This window comes from Staurois parvus, unplaced genomic scaffold (assembly GCF_062004578.1).
Source record: "Staurois parvus isolate SC_StPar_1 unplaced genomic scaffold, SC_StPar_1.0 ptg000682l, whole genome shotgun sequence".
Taxonomy (NCBI): Eukaryota; Metazoa; Chordata; class Amphibia; order Anura; family Ranidae; genus Staurois; species Staurois parvus.
This window is the reverse complement of record NW_028318478.1, coordinates 3,562,748-3,576,331: the sequence shown is the minus strand read 5'-3', so window position 1 is coordinate 3,576,331 and position 13,584 is coordinate 3,562,748. Positions and strand designations below refer to the sequence as shown.

Genomic DNA, 13,584 nt, shown 5'->3' with positions numbered 1-13,584 from the left:
GAAAAGCTCTATCTTGGTCTCATCTGTCCACAAGACGTTTTCCCAGAAGGCTTTTGGCTTACTCAAGTACATTTTGGCAAACTGTAGTCTTGCTTTTTTATGTCTCTGTGTCAGCAGTGGGGTCCTCCTGGGTCTCCTGCCATAGCGTTTCATTTCATTTAAATGTCGACGGATAGTTCGCGCTGACACTGATGCTCCCTGAGCCTGCAGGACAGCTTGAATGTCTTTGGAACATGTTTGGGGCTGCTTATCCACCATCCGGACTATTCTGCGTTGCAATCTTTCATCAATTTTCCTCATCCGTCCACGACCAGGGAGATTAGCTACAGTGCCATGGGTTGCAAACTTCTTGATAATGTTGCGCACTGTGGACAAAGGCAAATCTAGTTCTCTGGAGATGGACTTGTAACCTTGAGATTGTTGATATTTTGCCACAATTTTGGTTCTCAGGTCCTCAGACAGTTCTCGTCTCCTCTTTCTGTTGTCCATGCTTAGTGTGGCACAGACAGACACACAATGCAAAGGTTAAGTGAACGTCTCTCCTTTTTATCTGCTTTCAGGTGTGATTTCTATATTGCCCACACCTGTTACTTGCCCCAGGTGAGTTTACAGGAGCATCACATGCTTGTAACATTCTTATTTATCCGCAGTTGTGAAAGGGTGCCAATACTTTTGTCCAGCCCATTTTTGGAGGTTTGTGTGACATTATGTCGAATTTGCTTTCTTTCCTCCCTTTTTTTGTTTTGTCCCAATACACACAAAGGGAATAAACATGTGTATAGCAAAACATGTGTTAATGCAATACGTTTCGTGAGAAATACATGATTTCCTGGAGAAATATCAAGGGTGCCAACAATTTCGGCCATGACTGTAGGTGATTGGAATATATATATGTACACTGCTCAAAAAAATTAAAAGGAACACTTTGAAAACACATCAAATCTCAATGGAGAAAAATATCATGCTGAATATCTATACTGATATGGACTAGTTAATGTGTTAGGAATGTAAGGATACCCCATCACTTGATGGAAATGAAAATGGTCAACCTAGAGAAGACTGAATTCAAAGACACCCTGAAAAAATGATGTAGCAGACTAGTCCATTTTGCTGAAATTTCATAGCAGCAACTCAAAAAGATACTCAGTACTTTGTATGGCCCCCAAGTGCTTGTATGCATGCCTGAAAACATCGGGGTAAGCGCCTGATGAGATGACAGATGGTGTCCTGGGGTATTTCCTCCCCGATCTGGACCAGGGCATCACTGAGCTCCTGGACAGTCTGAGGTGAAACCTGGCAGCGTTAGATGGACCGAAACATGATATCCCAGAGGTGTTTTATTGTATTAAGTTCAGGCAACTGTGGGGGCCATTCAATGGGATCAATTCCTTCATCCTTCAGGAACAGCCTGCATACTCTCGCCACATGAGGCCGGGCATTGTCGTGCACCAGGAGGAACCCAGGACCCACTGCACCACCGCAGGATCTGACAATGGGTCCAAGGATTTAATTTCGATACCTAATGGCAGTCACTGTGCCACTGTCTAGCCTGTAGAGGTCTGTGAGTTCCCCATAGATATGCCTCCCCAGACCATCACTGATCAACCACCAAAATGGTCATGCTGAAGGATGTTACAGGCAGCATAACGTTCACCACGGCTTCTCCAGACCCTTTCACGTCTGTCACATGTGCTCAGGGTGAACTTGCTCTCATCTGTGAAAAGCACAGGGCGCCAGTGGCGGACCTGCCGATTCTGGTGTTCAATGGCAAATGCCAATAAAGCTCTATGGTGCTGGGCAGTGAACACATGGCCCACTAGAGGTAGTCGGGCCCTCAGGTCACCCTTATGAAGTCTGTTTCTAATTGTCTGGTCAGAGACATTCACACCAGTGGCCTGCTGGAGGTCATTTTGTAGAGCTTTGGCAGTGCTTATTCTGTTCCTCCTTGCACAAAGGAGCAGATGCCGGTCCTGCTGATGGGTTAAGGACCTTCTAGGGCCCTGTCCAGCTCTCCTAGAGTAACTGCCTGTCTCTTGGAATCTACTCCATGCTCTTGAGACTGTGCTGGGAGACACGGTAAACTTTCTGGCAATGGCACGTATTGATGTGCCATCCTGGAAGAGCTGGACTGCCTGTGCATCCTCTGTAGGGTCCAGGTATTGCCTCATACTACCTGTAGTGATACTGACCCTAGCCAAATGCAAAACTAGTGAAAAACAGTCAGAAAAGATGAATAAGGAAAAAAAAGTAATTGCCCTCCACCTGTAAAACCATTCCTGTTTTCGGGGGTCGTCTCATTGTTGTCCATCTAGTGCACCTGTTGTTTATTTCATTAACAAAGCAACTGAAACTGATTAACAACCCCCTCTGCTACTTAACTGACCAGATCAATATCCCAGGAGTTTAATTGACTTGATGCTATACTCTGATTAAAAAGTGTTTTTAATTTTTTGAGCAGTGTATATACACACAGGTTTTTTTTTTTAACGCATACATACATATTTATACACACACACACACATGCACATGCTGTCGGGTTTCCTAAAATAATTCTGAAACAATTTTAACCTTATATTCACTTTCATGAATATCAGCTGGTAATTATATTTAAAAACATAAAAAATAAAAACAAAAAACTTTTGTTAAAGCTTTTACCATGTCCTAAAGTTTTACCTGCTCCACATATAAAGACCTTGCTTCCAAGTGTAACCCCAGCTCTCCTACAAGCATGGATTCCTACAGAGAGAGGTTCTATCAGAGCTCCTTCTTCAAATGTTACATTATCAGGAAGTCTGCAGAAAACAAAACAAAATGGGTGCCATGATCATATATTTACTATACTTTTAGAGGGCCCATTTTGTATGAATTTTGTATGAAAAGCACAAATTTGAAGTAATTTCACTACACACACATACAGAGATGGCAAAACCTGACCTATATACATACAGTGGGGATCGAATGTTTGGGCACCCCAGCTAAAAATTTGTATTAATGTGCATAAAGAAGCCAAGGAAAGATGGAAAAATCTCCAAAAGGCATCAAATTACAGATTAGACATTCTTATAATATGTCAACAAAAGTTAGATTTTATTTCTATCATTTACACTTTCAAAATAACAGAAAACAAAAAAATGGCATCTGCAAAAGTTTGGGCACCCTGCAGAGTTAATATCTTGTACTGCCCCCTTAGGCAAGTATCACAGCTTGTAAACGCTTTTTGTAGCCAGTCAAGAGTCTTTCAATTCTTGTTTGAGGTATCTTTGCCCATTCTTCCTTACAAAAGTCTTCCAGTTCTTTGAGATTTCTGGGCTGTCTGTCACGCACTGCTCTTTTAAGGTCTATCCATAGATTTTCAATTATGTTGAGGTCAGGAGATTGTGAAGGCCATGGCAAAACCTTCAGTTTTCTGTTATTTTGAAAGTGTAAATGATGGAAATAAAATATAACTTTTGTTGACATATTATAAGAATGTCTAGTCTGTAATTTGATGCCTTTTGGAGATTTTTACATCTTTCCTTGGCTTCTTTATGCACATTAATACAAATTTTTAGCTGGGGTGCCCAAACGTTCGATCCCCACTGTAATTTGTTAAATGTACTGGAGCATAAAGAAAACAATCAGAAGCTAACTATTTACACACACGCAAGCTAAAAGTTGCCTTGCGCCAGTACAAGTCCGCCAGGAAATGATTGTGTAACTTCATAACTAGTTTAGACCTTTTTCTATTAGAGCTCTGGATGACATCCTCTCGAATATCAAACTTCTAGCACTTGACAAGCAACCTTGAAATGTCTAAGTGTAAAATAAATTTGATGTTATGAATGAATGCAATATATGTGTGTTCTATGTAGCTAATCCTTTGAATTAACTCTATATGGTACATGGTACATCAGCAAGATTCATTGGAATCTGAAGAATGACTCCAAGAAAACACAGACAATGAACCTGACAAGTTTGCTTACTTATAACAGAAGTTTGCATTATGTGTGTAGTATCTACACAAGTTTCCATCATCCGGTGGTGTAGCACAGAAAAAAATGGTGGGAGACAAGTTATAGCGTCCAGTTTTGCAGAATTCATCAGTTTCTCTTGGAACTCCTGGTTCAATAGCAACTCGATCACCTGAAAAAAAGTTCGACATTTGACAATGAAAATGGTCATTCATTTACACACTGTCCTACTCACTGGCTTATTGCTTGCAAATGGCCAGCAGCATTATCAACCTACCTAGTCAACACTTCTGTTAATTTCCTTTAAGACAGTCATTAATGCTGGGGTTGGAGAACTGAAGTTATCATCAAAACAGTATGGGGGAGTGCCATTGCTGAAGCTCCAGACAAACATATTTAAGTTGGTGTATCCTGGGGGTGAGCAACCCATCAATCGCGAATCACCTGCCATCCACAGGCAGAATTATAGGTCCTTCTCCTCAGCCTCTGCTGCTCTCATCTTCACAGCAGAGTGGAAAACAGCACTGGACGGAGGGTGGGAACAGGAGCTGCCAAAGTTAAGCTTTCACGTTACCCAACAGGTGATTGGTTGCTAGGACGTCAGCCGGTTCTAGCAACCAATCACCTGCTGGTTAACATGAAGCGTTAACTCCACTCTCAGTCCAGTACTGTGCTGCTTCAAACTCTCTGCTCTGTTGTACACCCATTGTAAGGAGTGTGTTATCTATACACTGAGTGTGTGTGTGTGTGTGTTGGGAGAATTATGAGAAGGGGGCAGAGGACACCACTGTGGGGGAACAAGGGGCAGAGGACATTACGTTTGGGGGGGGCACAGGACACTTCTATGGGGGGAAACAGAGAACAATACTGTGGGGGGAGAAGACACTACTGTGTGTGGAGACAGAGGACACTACTGTGGGGGGGGGGGGGGGGGTGAGCTCATATGAAGTGGGGCCAGAGGACACTACTGTGACACTCTATCTATTCTTCATGCCGTCTTTTTATTGGGGACTTGATTGTTGTTTGTTTTTCTTTAAAGGTTTTTAGATCTCATCCCCTGAAAGGTTGCCCACTCAGTTCTCTTTTTCAGTTTTGGATTCCAGATACTTAGAGACATGAAACAGCATTTGGGAGTGTACAGAAAATCACTACCATGAAAAGAAAATTTTGTAAAAAATAAAATCTTTATAAACATGCATTTTCGCACTACTCATTTTTATGGCTACGGATAACCACCTTTATCATTAGCTTATCCCAGGGAAGAGAAAACACTGATTAGCTAGGAAAGTCTAACCCAGCCAAGTAGTTTTTTCCACCATGTAAGAATGGCACAGATTGGGGAGCATGTACATCACTGTTGAAATGGGCAATCTGTCTATAGGCACCACTAGCCTTTAATCTTTTTAAAGGAGATGTACCAAAACTCGTTTGGTTGTACTTCTCCTGTGGATCACAGGAGTGCAGTTTGTCCTGCACTCCTGAGACCCATTATAATTATCAGCCGACAGCTGACTACAGCCTGTTGTTGGCTGATGTCGCAGAGCCAGTTCAGGCTGGGGAAGGATCACAAACATATGCTCAAGATCCACTCAGGAGCCTGTATTGGCACCTGGCTTAACCTCTCAGCAAGCCACTGAGAGCCTGAGTCAGCCTCTCCCACCCCCTCCACAGCCCAGTGCTCCAGTGACCGCTCTGGGGGCAGAGCAAAGAGAAGTGACTGACAGTCACTGCTCCCTGCTCAGAACAGTGAGGAGAACTGAGCAATCAGCAGTATCTGATTGCTCAGTTATCACCCTTTCAAGCCATTGGGGGATACTGGGCAAGTTGGGGGAGCCTGGGAGGATACAGCATCAAATCGATGATGCATCCACCCAGGTAGCTAGGATTTAAACTTCTCTTTTAATGCTATTTTTATAATGGCAATGTCATGTCAAGAACATTTCCCTGAAAGTGCAATATAGTGTTTAAAATGCAGAGAAACAACATCCATGGATGTTCTATCACTCACTGAATCCAGAAAGGATCAGCACAAACATCTCACTGCTGATAAGACAAGTAGCTGGCAATTTTCTAAAAAAAAAAAAGTTAATTACTCAGTGACTGAGCTATAAATTCCTGGAATCACAGGGACACACACTTTCCATTAGTTGTGATTCACTTATTACTAACACCAAAACTAATAAGGAGAAGGATTTGTTAGCTAAACAAATTTTCCTGTCTGATATAGCCCCTGGCAGATATCAATGTAACTTGCTGAATATTGCCAAAAAAGATAAAGAAAAAACTATGGCTGTTTACCTGGCTTGAGATGAGTGACTGAAGATCCCACTTTAATCACGGTCCCCGAAGCTTCATGTCCAAGAACCATGGGTTTCTTCACAATGAAATCTCCAATACGCCCATGCTGCCAGTAATGTACATCTGAGCCACATATTCCAACTGAATGCATTTTCAGTAGCACCTCTGTAAAAGAAAATTACTGGGGCAAGTTAAAAACCAATGACTTCTCTACAATTAGTATATTCTGCTGTCTTCATTACAACCTCTGGTGGTAAATATCATGCTGCCTTTAGTATATTTTATCTAAAAAAATTAAATTGTTATATTAAGTAGAATAAATGAACAAAATGTACTTACCTTGTAAGCTGCTAAGTGAAAAACAAAATCAACAAAATACTACTTATCTAACAATCCTCTTCCATAAACTGTGAATAATTACAGTAATAGAACCTTTTCAATAATAAATGATAGACTAAAAACTGAAACACTTTTTAATAGTGAAAAAATCCAACCCCTATCAGCAGCTATGCACAGAATGCAAATCTCATACAATTCAGCAATCCAGCCAAAACTTAAAACAATATTGTGCAGCGTTATTAGGTGGAACACCAACCTCTCCTAATTAAAATAATTACAGTGCTTATAACACAAACAAAATGTGCATTACATATAATATATTCAACATAAAATCCTTCACAAAAAGGAATCCTGCGCCTTTACAATAAGTGCCACCATCTGTCCTTGATCCAGCAATGTTAAGTGACCAAACCACCACCTGATGTCTGCTATCTTTCTCTATATGACCTCACATCAACTGTTCGGTCATAAAACAATTTTTGTCCCTTTAATGGACACCATAGATGGCTCTTGTAAATTCCAGATCAATATCCACAACTCTCTGCTCGCCATCTCAAACACCACTCTGTTGCAAGAAAATAAAACTTTAAATAGTGCTTTGCCCTTAAAAGTTTAATTTCTTCGTAAAACAGATACAATTGCACTCACTTATTATAGCTGCTAGATTGCACCAGATGTTTACAGTGTGTAGATAAGAAATGCCGGTCCTGTGAATACCGCCCTCAGCGCTATATGATTGGCGCACTCTCTAATCCTTCCGCACGTCCTGATGTCATCCAGGGTCCCACCCCTACCACGATGCTCAGAAGGATTTGAGAGTGCGGCAATCATATAGTGCTGAGGGCGGTCTTGCACAGGACCGCTGTTTCTTATATATATATATGGGATAAGAGGGACCTTTCTCTGTGTTTCAGGAGGCACGGCAGCCCATTGAAATGAATGGTCTGCCGTGCCCATGCAAATCACAGCTCAGTATATTAATGATATGGAGACTGAGCTTTCCTGCAAAAGGTGATAGAAGACAGGTAAATAAAAGCATCACCGGCAATCATATAATTTATCACCAACTCTGCTTGGTGACAGCTTGGATAGCATGTGACTATGGATAAAAATATAAAGATGATAAAATAAAAGGGACTCAAATACTGGATACGTTCACCATATACTGTACAGAATATTAAACAATTTCAGATGTCAAAATGCTAAATGATAGTGATCATGATCAGTCTGACACTTTTCAGCTTGGCAGGGCTGATAGCACTGCTTTGGATTTCAGTGCATCAGAGGCAGTGTAATCAAATTATTTCAAGAAGTAAAGAGATCTATGGATTTCTCTCTTTCCTATTATTTGCAGCTTCTTAGCATCAGAGAAGACAAACCAAAGAAATTTCTAATGCTTGTTCCAGATAATGTTCACAAAGATGCCCAGTAATTCTATTAGCTATAATGGTTGACATAGTTGATGGTCTTCTGTAGAGATATGCAACACGGCATTAAACTCAAAACCAAAAATGTAATATATTGCTGCTTATCAATCCTTAACCACTTGCAATCCAGAGGATTTACCCCCTTTCCTTACCAGCCCATTTTTTGCATTATGGCGCCATGATAATTCAACTGACAATTGTGCGGATATGCAACACTGTACATAAATTAAATGTATGTCCTTTTTTCATACAAATAGAGCTTTCTTTTGGTGGTATTTGATCACCTCTGGGTTTTTGGGGGGTTTTTTTGCACTGTAAACAAAAAAAAGACCAAAAATTTTGAAAACCCCTACCCAATATTTCCTCATTTCTGTTATAAAAAATATCCTATAAAATCACGTCACCATAAATGTAGGTCAAAATGTATTTTGCTGTATGCCTTTGGTAAAAAAAAATCCCGATAAGTGTATATTGATTAGTTTGTGTTAAAGTTATAGCATCTACAAACTTAGATACTGGAATTTCTGCCATTTTTTGCTATATAGCGCTGCACTAGTTTAACTGATGCAATTTTGAACATAAATAAAATTTATGTTATTTTTTTCACACAAATGGAGCTTTCTATTGGTGGTATTTGATCACCTCTGTGTTTTTTTTTTATTTTCCGCGCCATAAACAAAAAAATACAGAAACATATGAAAAAAAACAAACAAAACAAAACGATATTTTCTCTATTCTGTCATAAAAAATATCCAATAAACTCAAATGTCATCATAAACTTAAGCCAAAATGTATTTTGCTACATGTCTTTGGTAAAAAAAAAAATCCCAATAACTGCATATTAATTGGTTTGTGTGAAAGTTATAGCATCTACAAACTATGGTATAGATACTGGAATTTAAACAGCTTTTGCTTTCTGACTGCCTATCACATTTCTTGAGGTGCTAAAATTCCAGTACAAACACCTCCAAATAACACCTTTTCAGAAAGTAGACACCCTAAGCTATCTGCTGTGAGACATGTTGAGTCCATGAAGATTTATTTTTTTCCACAAGTTTTTGGAAATGACAAAAATTAATTTTTTTTCACACAAACTTGTCACTTAAATGGTATATTGCTAACACATGCCATGGGTATATTTGGAATTACACCCCAAAATATATTCTGTTACTTCTACTGAGTATTTGGAAACCACGTGTGAGACTTTTTGGGAGCCTAGTCACATATAGGAACCTGAAATCCAATGACCCCCTTGAATGCCTGATTGTGTATAAATTCCACATTTCACTTCCTCACTACCTATCACAGTTTCAGAGGCTCTGAAATTCCAGGATAACAAACTCCCCCCAGCAATGACCCCTTTTTGGAAAATAGACACCCCAGACTATTTGCTTAGTGGCATGTTGAGTCAATGGAATACTTTATTTTTTACCACACATTTTTGACAAATGACAAAAAAGCGTTTTTTTTTACACAAATCTGTCATTTAAATGATATATTGCTCACACATGGCATGGGTATATGTGGAATTACACACCAAAATACATTCTGCTGCTTCTACCAAGTATGGGGGTACCACATATGACAGACTTTTTGGAAAGGTCTTCATTTTCCAAAAACTTGTGGCAACAAACAAGATCTGCAAAATACTCACCATGCTTCTTATCAAATTCCTTTGGGTGTCTACTTTCCAAAAAGGGATCATTTGGGGAGGGGGGGGGGGGGTTGTACTATTCTGGCATTTCAGGGCTTCCGAAACGGTGATAAGTAGTCAGGAAGTGTAATGAGAAAATAAATCCCTTTAAGAGCCTGAAGGGTCTTATTGGATTTTGGGGTTCTGTACTTGGCTAGATTGACAAAAAGTCTGTCACATGTGGTACCCCCATACTCAGGAGAACTAGAAGAATGTATTTGGGGAGTAATTCCACATATACCCATGGCAAATGACAATTTTGTGTTAGAAAAAAAATAAGAAAAAACAAAAAGTGTCATTTTCCAAAAACTTGTGGAAAAAAAATATACATTCTTCTATTGGCTCAACATGCCTCTCAGCAAATAGTTTGGGGTGTCAACTTTCCAAAAGGGGTCATTTTGGGGGGGGGGAGGGGGGGCATTTTATGCCCAGCATTAGAAGTATATGCCACACATCACTCACTCTTCTAACCACCTGAAGACCAAGCTTTTTCTGACACTTTTTGTACAAAAATCTGTATTTTTTGCTAGGAAATTACTTTGAACCCCCAAACATTAAATATTGTTTTAATGTAGACACCCTAGTCAATAAAATGGTTGGTGCTGCAATTTTTTATGTCACATTTTTATAAACGCAAAATTTGCTTTAAAAACACACTATATTGGCCAATTGTTTGGTAATATATAAAATATGATGGTATGTCGAGTAAATAGATACCAAATATGACATGATTCAAAACTACGCACGCCCCGTGCAATTGCAACTAAATGCATACATTTTTAATATCCATAGGCGATGCTTTAAAAGCCTTTACAGGCTACCATTTTAGATTTACATAGGAGGTCTAATGGTAGAATTACTGCCCTCGATCTGACGTTCACGGCGATACCTCACGTGCATGGCGTAACCGCTGGTAGGGGCGATGTTGCTTTAATTTCTTTTGTAGATATTTTTTTCATTATTTTTACCCTGTCCCATTCACATTTTTTCTAAAACATGTATTTACAAGCCGTTGGGGGGGAAGCCCCGGTGATTAGGTCGCACAGTGCCACATGCACCAATTCCAAGATTGTACAAATGTCTAAACATTGGCACGCTTGAATAAAAATTTCCACGTATTAGTGGTACCCCATATGGAAAAAGGATGACACCAAGTCCCAAACTATCTTGCCACTGCTCCCCATGTAATATGGGCATCCAGGGGGCTCCAAGTAACTATCTTTCCCTCATAAATCCAAAACTTATATATGTATAGCCTGTTGCACTCTCACAGGTCTTCTACATCTTGACCCCATATCTGGCTCGCTTGCTAGGGAGAAATTGTTTGAATGCAAGGCAGCCAGAAAAAAGAATGAGGGACTCATCGACACAAATGTTTTGCTGGGGAGTATAGACATCTGCAAATTTTTGGTTAAGATGAGTTACAAAGGACAGAATTTTGTGGAGCAGGTCAAATTCAGGGTCACCCTGAGGATGACAGAGTGTATTGTCGTTGAAATGCATAAATCACATTATATTCTCATATCTATGGCTGGCCACGGCAGCAGAGAACACGGCATATGATTAATTCGGTCAGTGGACCAATACAACCGGAATTAATTTTTTTTAGTAATGCCCATGTTGAGGGTTAGGCCCAAAAGAATTTTAAATTCGGAAACCGTAATAGGTTTCCATGCAAATGGTCTGGCAAGGTTTGAATTTGGGTTGGCGGTGATAAATTGTGCATATAAATTGCTTTGATCCACAATCAATGCATACAGATCTTCCATGAAAAACAGCTCCAAAAAATCAAGGGAATAGGTAAATTTGCTGTTTCCACCTGAATTCCAGGTTGGGCAGTGAACGGGGGAAGCACGGGTGCTGCGGAATTTGTGGGCTGCCAAAAACCTTCCAAATCTAGTTAAACCACCCCCATCTCAACAGTTACCGGAGTACTGCATTGATGCAGCACTGTGCCCATCTGCAGTGGCTCTCTCCCTTCTCTTCATTAGCACAGGCTTTGCTGATAGCAGCAGGAGCCTTTTTGCGTCTGCTGCTGTCAATCAAATTTGGTGAGGATAGAGTGGGGGCGGGGCCGAGTCATACTCTGTCTATGGACACACACAGCCAGGCTTGGGAGCAAGCCCATACAGTCAGGTACATAAATATTGGGACATCAACACAATTCTAACATTTTTGGCTCTATACACCACCACAATAGATTTGAAATGAAACAAACAAGATGTGCTTTAACTGCAGACTGTCAGCTTTAATTTGAGGGTATTTACATCCAAATCAGGTGAACGGTGTAGGAATTACAACAGTTTGCATATGTGTCTCCCACTTGTTAAGGGACCAAAAGTAATGGGACAGAATAATAATCATAAATCAAACTTTCACTTTTTAATACTTGGTAGCAAATCCTTTGCAGTCAATTACAGCCTGAAGTCTGGAACGCATAGACATCACCAGACGCTGGGTTTCATCCCTGATGATGCTCTGCCAGGCCTCTACTGCAACTGTCTTCAGTTCCTGCTTGTGCTTGGGGCATTTTCCCTTCAGTTTTGTCTTCAGCAAGTGAAATGCATGCTCAATTGGATTCAGGTCAGGTGATTGACTTGGTCATTGCATAACATTCCACTTCTTTCCCTTAAAAAACTCTTTGGTTGCTTTTGCAGTATGCTTTGGGTCATTGTCCATCTGCACTGTGAAGCCGTGTCCAATGAGTTCTGAAGCATTTGGTTGAATATGAGCAGATAATATTGCCCGAAACACTTCAGAATTCATCCTGCTGCTTTTGTCAGCAGTCACATCTTCAATAAATACAAGAGAACCAGTTCCATTGGCAGCCATACATGCTCACGCCATGACACTACCACCACCATGCTTCACTGATGATGTGGTATGCTTAGGATCATGAGCAGTTCCTTTCCTTCTCCATACTCTTCTCTTCCCATCACTCTGGTACAAGTTGATCTTGGTCTCATCTGTCCATAGGATGTTGTTCCAGAACTGTGAAGGCTTTTTTAGATGTCGTTTGGCAAATTCTAATCTGACCTTCCTGTTTTTGAGGCTCACCAATGGTTTACATCTTGTGGTGACCCTCTGTATTCACTCTGGTGAAGTCTTCTCTTGATTGTTGACTTTGACACACATACACCTACCTCCTGGAGAGTGTTCTTGATCTCACTAACTGTTGTGAAGAGTGTTTTCTTCACTAGGGAAAGAATTCTTCAGTCATCCACCACAGTTGTTTTCCGTGGTCTTCCGGATCTTTTGGTGTTGCTGAGCTCACCGGTGCGTTCCTTCTTTTTAAGAATGTTCCAAACAGTTGTTTTGGCCACGCCTAATGTTTTTGCTATCTCTCTGATGGGTTTGTTTTGTTTTTTCAGCCTAATGATGGCTTGCTTCACTGATAGTGACAGCTCTTCGGATCTCATCTTGAGATTTGACAGCAACAGATTCCAAATGCAAATAGCACACTTAAAATGAACTCTGGACCTTTTATCTGCTCATTGTAATTGGAATAATGAGGGAATAACACACACACCTGGCCATGGAACAGCTGAGAAGCCAATTGTCCCATTACTTTTGGTCCCTTAACAAATGGGAGGCACATATGCAAACTGTTGTAATTCTTACACCGTTCACCTGATTTGGATGTAAATACCCTCAAATGAAAGCTGACAGTCTGCAGTTAAAGCACATCTTGTTTGTTTCATTTCAAATCCATTGTGGTGGTGTATAGAGCCAAAAATGTTAAGGAGTAGCAGACAGCACCAGAAGAGAAAGTGGCTGCTCTGAGCAGATAAGTATAAACTTCTTTAATATTTTAATTTAAAAAAATTGATTTACTATCATTTCAAGGTGAAGAAATAAACTAGATGCATGCAATCAT

General features: G+C 40.2%; 1 protein-coding gene across 3 annotated transcripts in view; it reads right to left on the bottom strand.

Moving 5' to 3' along the window:
- Window positions 1–13,584, bottom strand: part of SORD (sorbitol dehydrogenase) — an 87,737-nt gene that overhangs the window by 34,264 nt on the left and 39,889 nt on the right. For all 3 annotated transcript variants that reach the window (XM_089652419.1, XM_089652417.1, XM_089652418.1), the window contains 3 exons: window positions 6,249–6,413; window positions 3,963–4,122; window positions 2,674–2,792 (listed from right to left, as the gene is read on the bottom strand). In XM_089652419.1, the coding sequence (XP_089508545.1) occupies window positions 2,674–2,792; window positions 3,963–4,122; window positions 6,249–6,413 (444 nt within the window). The remainder of the gene's footprint in view (window positions 1–2,673; window positions 2,793–3,962; window positions 4,123–6,248; window positions 6,414–13,584) is intronic.